We start from the raw sequence: 21,007 nt of genomic DNA, 5'->3' as shown, positions 1-21,007 counted from the left end.
AAGCAGCATCAACACAAATTGAAACAGAAAAGAAAATCAGTAATCACGAACACTAATTCACTTAGCTTGTTACTTCAAGGTATGCACTATATCCCTACAATATTCATTACAATGTTCATGTCAGGACCTCAAACATAACTGTTGTAGTTCAGTGATTTTAATCCAACTGTGCATTAGTTTTACTTCTTCTATGGTAACATACAGCACGTTCTGTTGTTTCAGCAGTGAGTTGATGATGTTTTTGTCCTGCTGTCCTGTCTAAAGATTATCCAGATAGCGTTGAAGAGGTTTTTTTCTGCCAGTTGTCTGTCACAAATGCTGCACTAGTGGAAGCTGAACACTGCAGAATATTCATAACACACACACTTCAGGATCACGACACACACTGCCACTGAAAAACCTACGTCACAGCCATGAAACTATGTGGTGGTAACATGTTTCTGTTTAAATCTGCACACCTAACTGGTGGAAGTTTATGGTATCACACTTTCTTGTCTAAGTGACTGGTCAGATGTTCACACACTGCCATCATTTTCTGGTTTCTGCAAAATCAAATGACACAGGCCTATAAGGTTAATGGTTTTCTGAAGAGGGTAAAAAGCCAAAACCAGATCTACTGAGTATATCGATTTATCAGTGGATCACAGCATCACTAAAACCTAAAGCTTCTGTTGAGAAGAAATGCTGCCACTTACCACGCTCTCTCTTCCTGGGGTCAATCTTTGTTCATTTGTTTCCTCTCTCTCTCTCTTAACTGAAGAGGATGACTGCAGTCATAAAGACAATTTGCAGAATTTTCCACAGCAGCACAAAATGTTGTTTGCGTTGAAGCTGCTAATCTTGAATGTGGTAACGATTTCCAACGTTAAAATGTACATGTAGCACCTTTAAATGAATGCATATGTTACGTGACTGTGAGCATACACAGTCAGGTTCAATATTGTGCCAACACATCAGAGAAAGAAAGGCAGAAACAGTAGCAGACATAATGACCCAGTGAGCCAGTGAGAGGAGCAGCAGCGTGGGTAGGGCTTCAGCACCAGGCACAGGGTACAGCACCCTGCATGAATATCAAAAAGCTCTCTCCCTTTGACCTTGAGATTAATATTTAAAAGCTGGCTACAGTCTATACACACACATACAGATATGTGCACATGCACATACACACTGTGTATGTTCACTGTGTGCCCCGCGGGCAGTGGTGCACTGAAGTCTTCCTCATTAACTGGCTGTTCTGTTCTGATTCTTGTATCTATAAATACTGTATAACGGAAAAGCTGATATACATATATATTCACACACTATATGTTGTGATTGGTGTGGATAAATACATACATACATACATGACATGTAAGTATAGTGCTTATGTAGTAGAAATCACACATATTTAAACAGCATACGGGTGTTTTTGCATATCTTTGCCTGTTACTGTATCACCTATCTGAGGCATGTTTTAAGAGTGTGTACGTTCACTCTTTTTTTTTTTACCAGGCTTGTGATGGCAATAATACAAAACAGACATGATGGTACACATGCAAAAACACTTAGCTACTCAACTTTTAGTTTCAGCTTTACTATGTGACTGCAAATTGTGCATTTTTAACAATAAAAAAAATAAATATTTTGACTAGATTTCAAAGATGTATGAAACCCAACAGTGCATAAAAGGAGTAGGTAAACAAAAAGAAATAAAGAATACAATTGAAAAATAAACTGGCAAACAATGCTTCTTTTTCCTACAGAGTTCAGCCATTTTTATCTTTTACTTTATTTGATTTTGCCCTGGCATGCTTTTGTGTGTTGTCTTTTTAGTCCCTCTAGTAGAGAAATGCATACTTTGTGTCCTCTGCTGTTTAGGATGTGAAAGAAAGTGGTTACTTCACAGTTTTTCTCATCCTAGTGGGTCTAAATTGAGTTTGACAAATTATAGAAGCTGTCACACATCTGCCACCTTCAATCTCCATCCCTGGTAAAAATGATTTTATAAAAGCTCGAGATCTAATTATATTAAAATGTCTTACTTTACTCCCCTTAGTTAAAAAATAGGACAAGCTTGAAAGAAATTTTTGGTCATTTGGCCCAAATTACAATGTTGCCCTAAAATCATGTTTATTAAGAAATATGTGCAGCACAGCGTTGAAGTCTGGTTGTCATGTTTTCTATCTATTCAATTACATTGTTTTTCTTAATCACGAAAACACAAATAGTGTCCCTCTCATTATGTAATGAAAGCAGTAGAAAGTTATCTACAGAAATGTAAAACAGGGGATGCAAAAAATTAGCAAACAACTCCCATCGAGCTGTCTGTATTTGTTGTGTTTGTACTGTGAGATTGTCTGCGAGAGACTGCAGCTTTCAGCAGATTCATTTAAATCAAGCCAGTGTAGCCGTCAGATTTTTTAGGATAAAATATGAGCCTGTTAAGAGTTTGGACTGAAAAAAAGATACTTAGCATTGTTTCTGACTCTTAGATTTTCTGTGGCTTTTAAGCATCTTACCTTTTCAAATGTAACTTGCACTTGATGTACTACCTGAAACTAGAGTATAATACAGGCAAGCAGTCGTGATTTCATGTTTGATTCACAAAGAAAGAAACACAAAAGGCTACATGACCAACTTTTTAGGTGCAAAACGGCAACTGCTGAGATGTCTGTGAAAAGTGTTTCCAGTACTGTGACGTCTTTGGATTTCATACGGATAAAATTTGACTTAATCTCGGTGGTGCTCGTTTCTTTTGTCTGTTCAGCCATTATGGCTGTCACTGCTCGTGTTAAATAATCATCTGTTTATTACAAATAAACCATGGTTGCTTCTAGATTGCTTTGATTGTATACTTGTAAAAAATGTATCCATCACAGACTGTTTGGAACATTAAATACAAAAGATGTCATGAAGTGGATTATATATAGTGTATCAGAGAAATGTGGTCGCTAAGACTAGTAGTTGCTAGTAAACTAGTAGTTGTGGAGAACTGGGTCCCATTTCTAATATATCAGTGGATCGGAGCTGTGATATTTGACAGCACATGATTGCCACTTTTTCTAACTCCCACATTCAACTCCCCTCCTCTGTCATTTGCAGGTGTGTGACAGCTCACACACAAAACACACACACACACACAGTAATCAGAAATCCCCAGCCATGCACAGACACACATGCACTGTCCCTGCCTGCAGCTCTTTCTTCCGCCCAGTATGTTCTAACCCAAATCTGCTCTAACCCAAACAAACAAACTGATGAGCGGACGTGACGGCTTAAGCGTAGCTTTTGTTTCATCTACTTTTTCTTGTCTGCTTCTCTGTGTTAAGCGCAGTGTGTGAGGCCCCGGTGCAGCACACTCCTTTATGTAGAGACGATGGGGAGGCAACCTCACTGCCAGAGCAGGTTTATGTTGCCAAGTGTGTGATCAAAGCTTCTGTGTGCGCGTGTGTGTGTGTTTATGTGCACCTGAGAGTGTATGTGCCAGGAGAGTCTGTGTGTGTACTGTAGGCATGTGTGAGACGGATAGAAAGTGTAGTGTGGCCAGCAGTGTTGGGATATTTGATGTAAAAATTAGGATTCAGGCAGTTGAGTCAATGTTGATATCATGCTATTAATTTACGAGTACTGCAGTTTTCATAAAATGTACAAATCAATATTCAAATACAGCTACAAAATATTTACATATTCAAAACTGTACATTCAACTGCACTTAGCATAAAATTATAAACTTTCTCCAAAGAAGAACTTCTCTGCATGCAAATCACAGCTTTAGCATATGGCCACCAGCTTTGACAAACCATTATTAAAGGCACTGATGAGAGTTTTGGGCGTCTAGTGGATACTGAGGAATGTCAGACCTTGTTTAACAACTAAAACAATAAAAAAACACTGATCAAAGAATAATTGTGGTCCCAACTCCTTAATAACTAAATTTGGGGATCCTTATAGAAATGTTGATGCTATGTGAATATGTTAAAAAAAAATTGTTAGCAGATTTACAATCAGGTTTGGAAATCCAGTACTGGTCAGGCTCCTGAAGAAAGATCAGTAAAACTCAAAAAGTGTCTGTATGTGTATCCATATCCAACAATGACAGTTGTATTGTGATCATATACGCTTTTCTGTGTTGAAGCTGTCTTGTGTGTATCAAAGCTACAAAGGAAAACAGGCAAGAGGTACAGTATTGACATGTCACACACCCAACATGATACTACAAAGCTTCTCTCTATGATTTCATCCCTCCCTCTATCTCCTTACTCTCTTTTTGGCTTATCTCTCCTTCCGGTGCTGCTCTCATTCTCTCATACACCCCCTGGCCGCCCCCCCTCCCCCACTATCTGTCGTCCTTCCTCTTATCCACCTCCTTCTCATCTCCCATGTCTCTCTCTCAGACATGTAATATCTCTTAGTATCTCCTACTTACTTCCTCTACCTTTCTGTTCCTTCCGCTTTCACAACATCTCCACTCCCTCTTTCCATTTTGATATCCTCCACTCCCTACATCTCCTCGCAGCATCTATGAACACATCCCTCGTCTCCACTCCCTATATTTATCTCTTCCTTATCGGGATCTCCCTCTCCTTCTCTCCATGCATGCCTATCTGTCTGTATCTGCTCTCTCCCAGTCTCAGTGGGCTCATAAGGGAGGGTGCAGAGGGAGGGATGATTCTGAAATGGTAAATTGTTTATTTTTGACACCCCGTTCAAACTACAATTAGGTGATGGTAGTGAAGTACAAGTGTGAAAAAAAAACATAAACAAACCAAAAAAAGCAAAAAAAAAAAACCCAAGTCATATTCATCACAGTAATTGTGTGGGTGCTTTGGGTACACGGGCGGTCGGGTGCCGATGAGGGATGGCGCTGCTCATGGGCCTCAGTAACGTCCATGAATCACAGCCAGAGCCGCTCGCCGGCCCTCAGCCGCCATAAAACAAAAGATGGAGATGAAAAATGCAGCAATTAAGTGATTTGATTTCTGCTCTAGCCTCCTGTCCTCCTTTCTACCAGCCTCCTTTCTGGCCACACACACACACAAACACAAGGAAGCATTCACAGACAGAATAACAAACACTGTTAGAGGACACACACCTATGTATGTTCCACTGTTAGGAACTTGCAGAGCCATATATAGACAGTGATGTGCATACAAACACACAAATACATATGTACTTATCAACACAAAACGTACCTGATAAAGTGCACACACACACACAGGAGCACACACTTAAATTCAGTTAGTTCCTTTAAGACAAACACACGAGGGACTGACAATGTATTTCTTGTACATTCAGGTTTTATGTATCCAGCTCCAGGCTTTAGGATGCTCAGACCCCTGCAACACTTACGTAATGAAGTGAATCACCTTGAGAAGATTGATGTGACAAATGGGCTTCTGTGAGGGGCCTTTACATGTGCAACACAGATAATCTCAGATCAGTTCTGACTAATAAACTGCTGGAGCCAAGCAGACTGATTACAGCAGCCCTGCATTAGCAGCGATCAACCATAAACTTGTATTTGTGGCTGAACACAGCTGTCAGTGATACAGTAAACTGTCTCCTCATTAGTCTGCACTACTTGTCTCTACTGCAAAACCACCACAAAGCACCGTGAGCTACAGTTTCACAAAAAGGGCTCATTTAACCAAAACAAACAGCCCAGGCATTGTTAGCTTGCTAATTAGCAAGCAGGCTAGTCTACAAAGCAAGCAAGTTTGTGCAAATATGAGTCACAGCTAGCTTAGAGCCAGAGAGTCATTTGTAATGCATACATTTTGCCATGCTGAAAGAGCACAGCAGTGATTGAGTATTGCAGGTCTACAAAGGTGCCAGACTTGTGACACAAAAATAGTGGTCAGTCTGATGCACCTGTACCCGTTATTTTCTATCTACTTTAAGCCCAAACGGCAGCACAGAAGCACTTTATCACAGTCGCTCACATTGGCGCACCCTGACTGCCTGTCTGTCTGTATGAAGTGTCCGGTGGGCTACAGGCATCAAACGGCGCTACGCAATGCCACCAGGGCATGTTGCACTTCCTTAGCAAGGGTTAAGCTCCAAAAACACTGGAACCAAGAATTCCCATAATGCAACTCGATAGTATCTTTTTTACTAGACCCTCTCGGCCCAATACCCATGAGTGGTGTCCTTGCTCAAGATAACTTGATGATCTCTCTCTCGGACTTCCTAAAGCTCCCTCTGAGCTACAGAACATTATACAGCTGCTGTCAAAGGTTACTTTATGTCGTCCTCCCCAACATTAAGACTAGTAAATTGAGTTTAACATGCTGCTAATAATCCGATCATCAAGTAGATATGTTTCTATCAAGTCAGTGAATGTCATAAATGATGATTAATGACATCATTCTTTCACTCACATTTTCAGTCCAAACAGCACACGTCTATTAGACTCTATTGAGACCATTCTTTTCAATGTTTGAAAGAACACAAAAGCTGTCCATCACATTTGCTTTCCTTAGGGTATAGACTGCAAAGATGGCCACCGGGGGGGTTTGTCACAGTAGGTCACTGTAGTACTTTCTGTTGTCATGACCAATTTTAAAACCTCAATCTACACACTACGCGCCTACGTTATGTGAATTGAAATCCCAGCATGCAAACAAACATGACAATAATTTTTTGGCATTGAATTCAAACTCTCTGTTGAGCATTACTATCTATTCCTTTGTGCCTCTCAGGAGCAAAAATATTGGAACAATTTACCTCCTACACGCTCCAGCGTGGATACTATATTTAAACACTGCACTCTATGAGAAATGTGGATGCTTTAACATTGTTTAGCATGGGGGGGCTTGCTTAATGGGACTTGGCTAAGCATGTGTAATTAAGAGCAGGGGTAAGTGGTGAGTTGCAGAGTGCACAGTGTGTGTATGTGTGTGTGTTTGTGTGTGAGGGATATGGTGGCAGCATCAGGCCATGATGGAGTGCTTTGTGGAGCCAAACACCCATTCAGCAAGCTGTGTGCTCATTAATCCTGCCAAACTCCACTTGTTACATGCACGCACAGGAAATCATGAGGCTAGGTAAACAGGGAACTGCTGCGATCCATCACTGCACGCCAGCGAACACAGGAGCACACTGTATGTGAGCGAACACGCGCACACACACACTGGTGCAGTGTACATGAGAAATGATAAGCTTACACCAACACAAACTCACAATAAAAACATACACACACAGCTCTGCGTGAACCTCACAAATGCACAAAGAGAAACGGATGAAAATAAATTTCACAAACAAATTTTTATCTGTTTATCTTACAGTTAATGCATATAAAGCCATCACAATGTTTGCTTTGCTTTATGTTGTGATGTAAGGGAGGCGGTTTCAAAATCAATCCAGAAATAGTTCTGTACGTTGCACAGAAGTCACATCCAGTGCCTGTGAAGGTCTGCACTTGCTATTAGTAGAAAGAAAAACTGCCACAAAGCTTGGAAAGAAATCAATAGAGCTTGACCCCAGTTTGACCTCTCGTTGAATGGAGAAGTTATGTTACCACACTGGCCTTGACATTAGCTTATTTGATGTGCATTTTCCCGACAACAGCTCTCTCTGCTCTCCATCTCTCCTTCCTTTCTTTCCCCTCTTTCTCAGTTCCCTCCCTCCTTGCTTCAATTGCTTTGTTTCCATCTCCTAAATGCTTGTGAATACGCACACATATCTACACGCACACACCCACCCACACACACACACACACACACACACACACACACACACGCATCACATGACAAATGTAGTATAGGGCCAGTTACACAGCCCAGTGGTTAGATGCAGTGTTGGAGCAGATCTGTTATATCTATACGCCTGCCTGGCTGGAGCATTTACTGAAGCCATCAGTGAAACGACATTCCATATATCTTTGACAGAGAGGGGAACAATACTATTTACACCAATTTAGCCCTGGGAGGGGGGAATTTCCAGTTAATGGGCAACTTTTTTTCTCTTCTTGTTTTAGCATTTAGTTTTCAAAATGGCCACCCTTCAGGAGGACAGATGAGACACGCTCCCAGGCTCCTACTCACATGGTAATAAACTCAATTACATGACATGTAAAAAAAAAAAAAACAACACACAAAAAAAAAAACAAGAATAAGTCTGGTCTCTATTTCACTACACTCCTTTATCAGAGACGCTCACACTATGAGCTGCTAAATAAGATACTAAATCCACATGCAAATAGACGTGACCACAAAACAACCAATGCAATGCAAATACAAACAGCAGAGGAAGAAAATCATCATCATTTCATTTTTTTTATGGCTTCCACTCTTCTTTGGCTCTCTCCTTTGTCCATGTCATGGTGCAGCTGCACGGTTTAACCCAATTGAGCAGCTCATAATATTTACCCAGCGTGGTCTCGCTCCACAGAGGCAGCCTGGGAACACAAGACCTGATAAGGTCAAAGGTCTCAGGTCACCCAGGGGCCAATCAAGGGTTAGTGGTGGACCAGGTTCAGGTTTGGGCTTGGTCAAGAAGGTCAGGTCAACTGAGAAAAGGGCTAGCTGTCCACTGGGGTTAGTAAAAAGTGACAAGAAAAGCTGTGGTAGGAGAGAGGAGTGATTTTCAAATGTCAAAACGGGTCAAATTAGGGTTTGAAGGTTTTCCCGTGATCTGAAAATGTAAATTTTTTGGGAATGTCACCCTTTTCCCAGGATTATGGCATTCAAATGTTGAGGTTTTTCTTTGGCTTGTGTGGTAGCAGAACAACAATCGTGAATCATCTGATCCTTTGTTTTTCCAACAGATTCTCAACCTATCTATTTTAATGTCCAAGTGTTTACTGGTGTATATGACCATTTTTAGATTAGATTGTTGCGTGGAGTTGATGATCACCCTGGATTTTCATTTAATTTTCACTTGTATTAAAATAACTATATGAATCGGTGAAAAACTCAGATTCAAAGGCCTTGAACCAGACCTGTGTGAAGTGGCAGATAAGGAAAATCCATCAACCACAGAGCTTTAACAGTGGGCTGCAATTTTAGCACAAAAAATAAATGGACGATAAAAAGTTGATCCAGTTATGTTATCGTAATAACGTTATTTCAAGGTTGGACTATACCTACAACAGTTGTGTGGTTCGGTATATATAAAGAACACTAACAGGCAGACAGACATTCACACATGTGCCAGAAATTCTGGGTTCCAGCAAGCTGGAAGGTGATTTTAAAGAAAATCACAGGAAATATCTGGATCTTAATTTCCAGTATTCAACCCTTGTAAAATGTGATGAAGAGCACAATAATTAACAAGAATATATAATTTATAAACAGAATATGTGACAATGCTGCACCTACAGGCGAAAAAACAAGCACCTCAGTTTTTTTTAAACCATCATAACACTTCACAAACTGCTGCCCAGATATCGGTGCACAAGTAAATAGAACAAAATAATGGGCAACAGCTCCCTTTAGACCCTTTTCCTCTTCGCATTTTAGCTTTTTATAAAACAGAAATGACCCACTGAATGCTTCGAACCACTGTATCAATGCCTGACTGACAGAAATGGAGCTCTACATCCCTCCTGCCCAGCCTACACAACACAAACAGACTCACAATGAAGCCTGTATGAATGGAGACCTGTCAATCACAGGAAACCCATCCATCACCAGGCAATATACAAATGATCATCTCCTAGAATCATATTTAGCAGGCGTGAGCAAGTACATAGCCGCATACACACACACACAGACACACACACACACACACACAGACACGTATAGGTATTGTGGGTAAATACACACAGACACAAACAATCAAACACAAACATAAACAAAAATACACACATTCACATACAAAATGCACATGGACATACACACAGCTCATCCAGTGTTGGCGCCCAGACCGTAGAAGTCATCAGGGACCTGTAAAGCATTACCCTCTGTGTGACTCGAGCCACTCCAGAAATAGCCTCTGTAATGTATTCTTACCGCCACCGTCTCTTTTGCACAATAGTGCCCTTAATAACACACTCCATTTCTGTTGGCATAAATAAGGGCTCCATTTCCATCTTATTTCATGCAAATGAGAGCGCCGGCACGCAAACAGGTAGTGGGAGTAGTGTGTGAGTGGAGTGTGGAAGTGTGTAGTCGGTGAGTGTAGTGGCGTGATTTGGGACGAGCGAATTCAAATGAGCGTTGGAGAGACCCCACAATGTGCCACCGACTCCCACGCCAGCCTGCCAACGGCGTGACAGACAACGTCACTTACAGGCCCCACAGCCTGCACAGGGGGCCATTACAGGGGCCAAAGCAAAACCAATATTTATCCAGGCAAATGGCTCTCTGGAGAGAGATTATTGATGCAGACACAAGAGTTGCACTCTGCTAGTAGGCGCTGGAGCAGCCCACTACCCTGGCATCTCTCTGATTTGCTAATGTTTTGGAGAGCAGCGATTGGTCTTTTCTTGCAACCATGCCAAAGAGTGCGAAAAGCATCTGGACTACCTGTGACTGACAGGGACAGGCTTTCCTGAAAACAAACTGTTGTGCTACACCTGCTGTGACAAGGCTTATAAAGGTAGGCCAGAAGTAAAACCAGGCTCAGCCACTGTTGGCTCTGTTTGTTCTTAACTGCTCTTTTATCACATCCTGTCTGCAATTAACTCCTTGATCCTCTTTTCACAGCTCTTGTTGCTTCTCCATCGGTGTGAACGGCATGTCTGAGTTTTGTGTGTATTTTGTTCTCCTTCCTGGCATCCTTGGTACAGAGGATGATTTGTAGTCAGGGTCCTACCAGCAATGGGCAGTGCCCAGACGTTGCTGAATGGCTTTTCCTCTGAGCTCCCATATTCACCCAAATCACTTCACCTCTCCTGTTACTTATAATATCTACTAAAAACAGTGCACCTCCGATTTAGCGAATTAATGGTCTGCAGAGATATGTAGACGCCATGTGGGGACCATAAGACCTGTGATTGGTCGGCATGGGCTGCCTGTATGTTCTTCTACGTGTTTCTGGTGCCGGTGTAGACTGTTGATTGTGAGGACAACATTAAGGAAGTGGAAGAAAAGCTCGGTACTATTTTCCTTTCCAAAAACACCTAGTAAAGCATTTCCACTGCAAACCCACTCCTGGCTGTGATTGTCTCTCCCTCTCTGTCACAGCGATTTCACTGAGACCGTCTCCTATGTGGTAATGAGACATGGTGAAATGGAAACTGATGTTACTCTATATCAATAAGCGATATCAGTGGGAGAAATCCCGCTTTGAATTAAATCAAAAACAACCCCATTTTGGGGACTGTTAAGGGAGGACAGCATCAATAAAGATTTTCATCTACATATAAACTTGTTGTGTTCATCATAAGTACAGTAAAGTTTACTCCTTACTCCATCATTTGACTGTCCGCTGTACCGCAGACACACTATGTGTGATCAAACATATTGCAACTGAGATCAGATTTTTTTTCAAGAAAGCATCTATAATGCCAGCAGCAATGCCAGTGGCAGCAACCAATTATTGATGATACTGATTGTGATATTCCACTCAAACACAGCTGATTACGAGCCTCCCTACTGAGTCAAGTTACAGTCACCCTCCAATATTTTCTGCCCTTTGCAGCAACACAAACTCATTTTCAGGGTCCAAAAAGTTGTACAGTATATTTATATGTGACGCATGTGTGGTCTCAGAAAATCAAACCAAGATTTTATTTTAGTTTTCAAGAAGTACAAAAACAACCTTTAATGCCGACGGCAATGCCAAGGGCAACAACTGATTGCTGGGGAGGCTTATGTTGCAGATCGACTGTTTGTTACCTCATACCGAGTGTGTCAAAAAAAACATACAGGTTCTGCTGATATGAAATTTTGTAATCCATGGATTTCTCATTTTGTTATTTAGTTTCTCTCCATCTTTGGTGCTTTCACTCTGCACTACCCAGCCATAAGTTGTCAGTCAAGCCGTGTGGGTGGTTTTCTGACAGCTTTTTCCTAGGGCTTTACTCTGTTGATGAAGTTTGAGTTCCTTCTGAGTTTCTTATTCTAGTCTTCTACTGTTCCAACACATCGGACGTGTAGGCAGATATGTATGCATCACTTTCTATGCAGAATACGTAACCCAGCATGTGGGGCCAGATGTAAAATATGTGTATGCACAGAAATCACACGTATGCCTTTTCCCACACATAAACTGGTATTCATAAAAGACGAAAGTGCTGTGAGAGTGTGCACACCTCACACATGGTTTTAGCTGAAATAGCTTTAGGTGAAATGATAAGGTGGACATGAAATATAAGGTGAGAAAATATTGCTCTTGGTGTCTACAAAATCTAAACTACGGTCTCTAAAATCATTTAGACACTTGAACGTTTTGAAAGGATCCAACCGAAGCAAAATCCTTCCCATCAGGTTTCCCTCCAAAGCCACTCTCCCACAACACATGAACACACTACTTGACGAACATGACTGATGATACAGTGATTGACGCTGGGTCCCTCTTTCACTCTGTACACAGCCACTGTTTGACAGCCTCTCATAGTGTTTCAGTCTAACAGATAAACTACTAAGTTCAATGTCCCAATCATATAAAAACAAGCATCACGAATGTAACATATGTTTTGAGAGCCTCTCATGGCTCACAGATTTGACAAATATGAGAACTGCAGCTCTCCCTCATCCTTCGGCTCAGTGGATGTGTGCTTTTTTTTTTTTACTCTAGCCTTGTGGAAGACTCTGGTCATGAACAATGAGTTGATGGGCAGAGTGCATGCAGGTAGGCAGGTGTGTAGGCAGACAGGCCTACATCATCATTTCACTCAGTCCAAGTGAAACAGATTAATTACAGTCCTGTGACACCAGGATCTTTTTATTCTTTATGTCAAACTATTTCATATAGAGATTACTGTTGGGAGACTGTCAACCAATAGAATAAAAGTGCTTCTAAAATAACTTACAGATTCAGCCTTTAATCTAAATTATTTATGATTATAATTATAATTTCATCGGGTTTTACTCAGAGTTTCCTAGTAACTGATCTTTTAATTTTACCCTGAATTGTGAAGCACTTTGTGAGGTCTGCTTGAATACGGGCGCTCATCGGCGGATCAGCATTCTGCCGTTTAACAATGATGATTGAGATGACATCACCGTGATGATGATTAACAATGTGATACAAACGGTTAAAATTCGCTTTTCTTCTCTGCTGTTTTTCACATCAGCGGTGTATCAATAAGAAAACGGATGTTTCAGGATATTTCTGCATCCATTTATGGTGAACTATAGGAGTGGTAATGAGGCTCTTGCACGTTACCGGCACACACCAAGTTTTATGCATCAAGCCAACGGGTTGTATATAAAGATGGACAGCACGTCTCCACTTCCTCCCACTGTACAAATTATTTTCACTGCCATCTTGCACTGGTGACACCATTTGGAGCAAGAGTCTGTGCAGTAATGACTGAGGCCGGAAACACAGTATTGAGGTCCAGCCCACACACTTGTCCGACTCAATCGCAGGTTAAGATCAGCTGTCAATCACAATATACATACATCAGTGTGATAAGAACTAAGAATAAGAATCCATGTTTGGGAAACATCTTTGTGACCCTATCATGGAGGGGCAGGGTTTATGACCTACACTGCAGCCAGTCACCACGGGGCGATCGAGTTATTCTGGCTTCACTTTTAGTTTACTATATATAGTCTATGGTCTTAATCCTGGTGTTTAGAGCAATGTGAGAAAAATCTTAATTCAATCACTAGAGTTTTGTATCAATGATACGATGTGATCAAATTTACACACATTTATTTTGAGATGCTTATTTTAACTCAGAGGAATCAAAGTTGGTCATGATTACGTAACACATTTGGAAATTCAGCCCTAGAGAAGCAGTTGGTAAAGTCGGGAGAAGCGGGAAGTAGACGTGGAGAGGAGAAAAGGTTTACAGGGGTGGATGGTGGTCAGATAAAACAGCTCCACACTCGCTTCAAGGAAAGGTTAATGTCTCTCTCTTGATTTCTCCATCTCTCCCTCCCTCGCCTTCCCAGCTGAGGTCTGTGTGACTTACAGCAGGTCCAGACTGCATTAGATTAAATCATAAATTACCCACCCACCCCCATATCTGCATCCCCCCCCTTCCTATCTCACTCTTCCCTCTCCCGTCCTCTCCCTATCTCAATCTCACTCTCCCTTTATTCTCCTATATTCCATTCCCCATGTATTTGTCCTGCCTCCCTCACTATTATTTCTCCCCAGCTCTAATCATTATTCTTGCCCCCCCCCTCCTTCTCTCATTCTCCCTGTACTTTACAATATAAATGCTTTTTGTTAAGAAGATTTCTAAAGTGGGTTTGGACAGTAGGCCATGTGGGTGAATGTTTGCTGGTGTGTTGTTGGTCTTATAGTGTTTCTTTGAGTGGACGTGTTGCAGAAGGCTTCATGCTTATATGTTACTGCATGTAAGACACTATTTTCTCAGTTTGCTACCTGGGCTGGAGACTCATCATGTGGGTTATATGAGTGTACAGTATGTGCTACACTGGAAAACTCTCCATCACATCAAATCATTTTTTGCTTTTCATCATTTGTAAGCTGCTCCAAAATCAAAAATTACGCAAAAGTGTAAAGAACACGCTGAACTGTGTGCTTATCTACTCTAATGTAAAATGTTAACATATCCTGCAAACCTGCAACGCAGCATGTTACTCCAAAGCCAAACTACAGTAGTTTCTCGGGTTACAGGTTACTACACAGTTCACACATTGTCTGTGTAGTTCTTTCTCATCTAAAATTGTTTAAAAGGATCAGTTGTTTGAAATATTACTAAGAATTTTGAGTGGTAAATCTGCCCCCGTTATCTTTGTAAACTGTATATTAGTCATAACATTTCAAATAGTTTCCAGCTGAAATCATATTAATTGTCGAATCTTGAAACAAAAAAGAATAAGGAATGTCACTGCGATGGATTAAATGAAAAAAAAAAGAATTAAAGAAATCAGAGATGGGGTTTAATAATGCACTGGCATGTTTTTACTTTTTGTATTAAAAAATAAGACTTTGTCGACATACTCTAATTACAGACATATATAACTTTATAAAAAGGAGATTTTTGCTGTGTATGAATGGATTGGAGACGTGTGTGTATATACAGAATGGGAACACTGAATTATGTAGTGGACAGTGAGACTATATTTCTATGAAGATACATGTAAACATAGATGGGGTTTCTGAAATATCGTAGTTTGTAGAGGACCGTTGTGCAGAGACAAACTCTACACATTGTGTATATTTGTGGCCCTGTGCATCAAACTCTGTTTCAGCAGGGACGGATACTCAGAGACATTGAGAAGTTTATCTTATTTATTTATTCATTTTTATTTGTTTTCTTTTCTCTGTGAAAATAGGTTTCCATTCTCTAGTTTCTTCTTTATTTCTTGAGTATTCTGGTTTTGGTAAATGCAGCCCTGCCCCCTAGTGCACACATTAATGTTACGTCCAAATATGATGACAGACAACTATGCCAACGTCTGCACACGTCGTCTGTTATTGTTTATAGACTCACAGGCACAGAGGCATGTTCCATGCTTAACAGAGCATTGGTGGGCTAAGTAAGAGCCAAAGGGAAAAAAAAAGGAAAAAAAAAAACAACAGTCCTTCCATTCAACCCCCACACACCTTGCTCCACCGCTCTGCTGGAGAAAAAAGGGGAATAAAATAGAGTGACCCTGCCACTAGCAGCTCTTTTTTTCCCCCACTGCTCTCTTCTTTCTCCCCCTTGCCGTGTGAAATCAAATTTCCATGTGGCTCCCGTATCTGTTGCACAGCGAGGTGATTTATCAGGGATGCAAAGAGCATGCAGAAACAATCTTTATTACATCCATTTCCTGCTTGTCAGCCGGGATCATGTTGGCTGTTCATTAAAGGCGCGGCGCAGGTGAGGAGAATGCATCCCGATGCCTTGATAGATTGTCTGCTCCCCTGTGGTGACAGCAGCTGGATGGATTGAACAGTGGGGGGCGAGGAGGGAAGGAAAAAAACGCTGACTCCGTCGCTGCCCCTGTCAGACACACTTTTACATAGCCGGCCAGTGTCATTTCTACCAAACAGCCCCGCACACACATGCACGTGCAGACTTCTGACACTCTTTGGACTTCAGCCAGGAGCCTGACTTAATGCATGGATGCATACACACCGTGGGCACACAAACGCATATTAGATAGATAGAGACTTATGTAAAAATACAGAGACACACACATTGTAAACATGAGGTTTCCTCTTATTACACAGTTACCAACCCTGGCTCTCTCTCTGTTGAAAGCATCAGCCTGATAACCGCCGTGAGGATAAAACACAAAACATCAACTGTGACCAACTTTTCAAAGAAGAGAATATGTAAAAATAAATTTGAACTCTAATAGGCAGAAATTACGCTCATCTACTCCAGTGTTGCTTGGCAGCCACTTTGTTTAGCTACTTGTCAAGGACTTTGTTGCTTGGTGGTAAAAGGTAATCATGATAATCATCTTATTAGCCTATTTTGTGCAAAGAAGCATCTCAACAGCAGCTGGCTGTTAGTTCGGTGGTTTGTGTGCAACATTTTTTCAAATGCCCGGTGATTAGAACAAATATGTCCCATTTTGTTTGAAGGGGAAAACCCAGTGTGCCTCAGATGCTAAGTAACATGACAGAAGTCACTCAGTATGAGCTTCCTCTGGAATCACTAACATATTAGTAGCATAGCATACTATACCATTTGCTTCAGTATAAATCAATCAAAAGCAAAACACCACCTCTTTAGAAATCACTGCAGAATATGGTGTTTTAAACGTCTAACATTTTGAATACTGTAATACTGGAAATGTTCACCAAAGCCCTCGAATGACAGCTTCCCAGGTACAGACCATGTACTGTATCATGACACCTTCGATTATAATATGCAAACCGACAAAACCAATTAAAATGTAGAGTTCAGTTCTAAAAATATATATTCATTATCGTAATTGACTTTTGAGAAATGCAAGGTTTCTGTAGGACTCTGACACACTCAGTACAACTGTGACACACAGCGTGAGTAGACAGTAGAGTAAATGCTTTTCATGCTGTATTGACACACCTCATTAAGTCCATCAGCTGAGGCTGTAGAATATCAAAAATACAGCTCTACCTCTTACAGCAGCTACGTAAGCCTTCAGAATCAGCCATAAAATGTTTTATCACGCATCCTACATCAACAGATAAACACATACAGTACGCCAACATAAATGCAGCTCTCCATCTATATTGGGCCCACATTATTTCTTCACTGGACTGCTTTCAAGCTACAAATATAAAAGCCCACATTCTTCAACTAACTATAATTCCTACATAAAAAAGATTATGGTACAATGTGTACATCTGCTGCAGAGTGCTGTAAAGAGATGACAGGATTGGCTCAAATTGATGTTTACATGCATGTGTCCTACATAATAATGCAATACTGCAAAGAACAGAATTTGCAATATAGTGTGACATAAAACAGTCCTGCATTATAGGAATCTCTACTAACTCAGCTCATTCAGTTATCTTTGACAATGCTCAGCCTTCTTGGCTTCCCCCACTTTTCTTTCTTTCTTTCTTTCTTTCTTTCTCTCTGTCCTACCATCCATCCCTCTACCTCCTTTCTCAGTCTAATTTGTGTCCTGTGTCTCTCTGTGTACCAATGACATGTAATGACAATGGTAAAAGCGCGGATCGATACCGGGGTGCTCTTGGGCCGGCAGGCCAGGAGGGACCGAGGGCAGTGTTGATAGCAGGGTGACAGGGACACTGTGGGGCTGTCATGGGACAAGGTGGGTGGAGGGTGGATGTCATTTCACTGATTAATCTGTATCCTTAAGCCACTCACTGGTCATAACCAGTGGACGACAGCCTAATGACTACTGTTTGTGTAGGTGTACACTATATGTGACAGTTTTTTACTGAAATTATCCTAAAGCATAATTTATCAAATCATCAAACAGTAAATTCTAAATCCGTGCGTTGGACAAAATGCATGTGTACACACACATTCACTCAGAGAACAATGATGATGATCTGTTCCACATTAATCTGCCCCTCTTGGAACGGAGGTTGACAATCAAACGGTTATGTACCTGGTTGACAGCTGTGTGTGTTTACCTGTGATTGTTCTCTTGCACACTTGAGCACCACTAGTGGTGTGTTGGTACACACGGTAAGAAGTGGTTATGAATGTGCACACAGCCTCAAACAGGAGAAGCAATTGATAAATCTGATTTTATGAATAGAAATAGGCATATGCAAAGTTCATGCACAGCCCCTGATTTTAGTGAGCAGTGTTTTTTTAAGGGTCTTGCCGAAGTACAGTGGCAAAATAAATCTAATGCAAATACATCTAATGAAAATTAGATACAAATATCTAAGCAAAGCCGACATACAAATTGAAGGTGGCACAGTGAACGCGATTCCACATTTGCAGAGGAGCAGCCTCAGATGCCAATTACATTACCTCTAAAACAGAGGGATTGGATTGAGGGCTGGAGGAGGAGGGTGGAGGAGGAGGGGGGAGGTGGGGGCGCTTTCACTCAAAGAAAAATAATTTATTTCATTGTGATATCAAAATCAATAGGCATCGATTGAAAGGTGGCTAAAGGTGAGTGTGTACATGATCCTTCAGCTGTGAGAGGCAGACTGTCCGAGGGGGAGGCAGACAGGGAGGAAGAGACGGAGAGAGAGAGAGAAAGAGAGAGAGGGAGGGAAAGGAAAGGAAAAAAAAGAAGGGTGGCCAGACGAAGAAGTCACCTCCTAGTTAACAAAGAGAGAACAGGAAAGAAAGAAAAGGAAAAGACCAAGAAAATGAGAGAAAGAGAAAGAAAGAGACGGAGCGAGAAGGAGAATGAGTGAGGGAGCTCTTGCCCGGTGGAATCAATACAGAGAGGTGGAGCAGAGTACAATAGCCTCAGAGGAGAGGAGATTCAGTGGTGCAAGTCTAATACTCTCTGTCTCATACACACACATACATGCACACATAAATACATTAACACACACACTCACCCCCTCTCTGAATCCTTTTTGCTCTTGCTTTCTCCTGACATTTCCCTCTATATCCTTCCTCTATTTAATTTCTTTCTCTTTCTCTCTCGCTTGCTCATTCTGTATCCACCCTCCACCCCTCGCCACCAATACCAACACACACACACACACACACGGAGTAGCTGTCTGTATGCAGAGCGAAGGAGAGCAAAGGGAAGGCCTTCTGTCTAAAGCAATCCACCATCTTTCATCAAAAACAGACAATGACGAAAGAATCAACACATGCAAACGGATGCAAATGGACACAAGTGGACGAAACACACACACACAAAGATGCTATTTCTTAGAATGATGACACTTTTAAAGGATATTTTCAGTGTCACACACATACTGCCAAGTCAAAGCCACTTAGATGTTAAAAAAAAAAAACCCAAAAAAGCGTCACATGAACACTTTGACACACACATGCACAACATCACACCCCAACACTACTCCAGCTCTATCAGCACTTGAGACTAGTGAGGCTTCAATTAGTTCTTGATGAATGAGCCCATAAGATGCCGCTCTCTCATTTCCCTTGTTGCCAGATATCCCAGCAATCAGAGAGAAATGAATTCTCATTGTGGCGTGACTGAGACGAAGATGACGGTGGTGGTGGTGGCGGCGCAGGGGGGCAACAACATAAATCATTCACCCTCTCCACTGAGGGCCAGAGTTCAGCTTCATCACACCAAACTTGAACAGTCTAAAATCTTTTTGGATAGCGCGCACCTCAGCCGGTTTCAAACCCTTGCATAAAAAGAAAACTGAATTTTCAAATAAATGTATTTAACACAAATTTTCTTGTCTTCTCGTGGTCTTATTGTATTACGTAAAAATAAGGTTAAAATGAAACCAACAGCTAGTGCACACCCAGAAAAAACCCAAAGCATGACTCCTGATATAAACTAATATCTTCCTGTTTAGCAGCCACATTTGTATCAATCTACAGTTTTTATGTACCTGAGTAGCACTTTCAAAGATCCAGCCTGAAAATAAGTGTGTGTGAGCATGTGTTGCAGTGAAGGTTAGACTCACCATCATCAATGATGCTGACCACCACTCCATTACCGGTGATGTTGTTGCTCCAAACCGGCATCACATTCAGGTCAAACTCACTGGAGTTGTAGGCTCCCTGTGCAAACTACACACACACACAGACACACATAACATTATCATGACAACTCGAGAAGGACTACTGCAATGAGTGGCTTCTCGTTAAACATCAACCAAAATGTATCGCTAAATTTCAAGACCTCTTTGGATACCGGAGCATTTTCATTGGAAACTATTTAGTGTCTTTGAATTTGACCGTGTGTCATGTATTTCTTATGTTCCCTTTGTTCCATATCTACCGTTCCTCACCTGCCCTCTAGATGCTCCTGCAGATTTCTGCTCACGATTACCACCCAAGCCAGTCACCTGCCCGGCCGCTCAGGCTTGAATTGCATGCTTGAATCCTGAGTTTGCAGTCCAGACATGAAGTTACATAACATTACTTCACTATGCCACCTCTGCATAAATAGAACCTTAGCTGTGCTGATAGTAAAAGAGAATATTGATAAGATGTGCTGTGAATTCTTCTTCTTTCTGCACTTGAAAATTGGACAATTATGGTAATGTTATGAACATTTCTCTGTCTTTGAAATGATTGAATGTGTTTAGCCTACAATTTAGCCGTGTTAATGATGACAGCACTTGCTGGCACAAGTACGCTTTTGCCAATAAAGGAGACAATGCTGGTAATTCTTTCAAAGCACCTGTTGAACTCCTTTTATCATCATAAATTTACAAATATCTTGTACACTTAGTCATCTACTGTATCTACTACACTCATCCTATCCAGCATGTTCATTGCAGGGAACCTTACATAGTGCCGTAACAATAGTATTCAGAAGGCTATTAATATTAATATGTTTGTATATAGAATAACAAAATTATTCCACACATAACAATTACTTTTTTCATTTTGGTTTCAAAAACAATGCATGATAAT

At 41.2% G+C, this 21,007-nt stretch overlaps 1 protein-coding gene across 1 annotated transcript in view; it reads right to left on the bottom strand.

Annotated features, from left to right (window-relative positions):
* Nucleotides 1-21,007, bottom strand: part of LOC139204796 (proprotein convertase subtilisin/kexin type 4-like) — a 150,145-nt gene that overhangs the window by 94,831 nt on the left and 34,307 nt on the right. Inside the window, exon 5 of the mRNA XM_070834796.1 lies at nucleotides 20,050-20,155. Coding sequence (XP_070690897.1) covers nucleotides 20,050-20,155 — 106 coding nt within the window. The remainder of the gene's footprint in view (nucleotides 1-20,049; nucleotides 20,156-21,007) is intronic.

The sequence above is a fragment of the Pempheris klunzingeri genome, chromosome 8, assembly GCF_042242105.1.
Source record: "Pempheris klunzingeri isolate RE-2024b chromosome 8, fPemKlu1.hap1, whole genome shotgun sequence".
Classification (NCBI taxonomy): Eukaryota; Metazoa; Chordata; class Actinopteri; order Acropomatiformes; family Pempheridae; genus Pempheris; species Pempheris klunzingeri.
The sequence above is the reverse complement of the archived record's forward strand: the minus strand, read 5'-3'. Positions and strand labels throughout refer to the sequence as shown.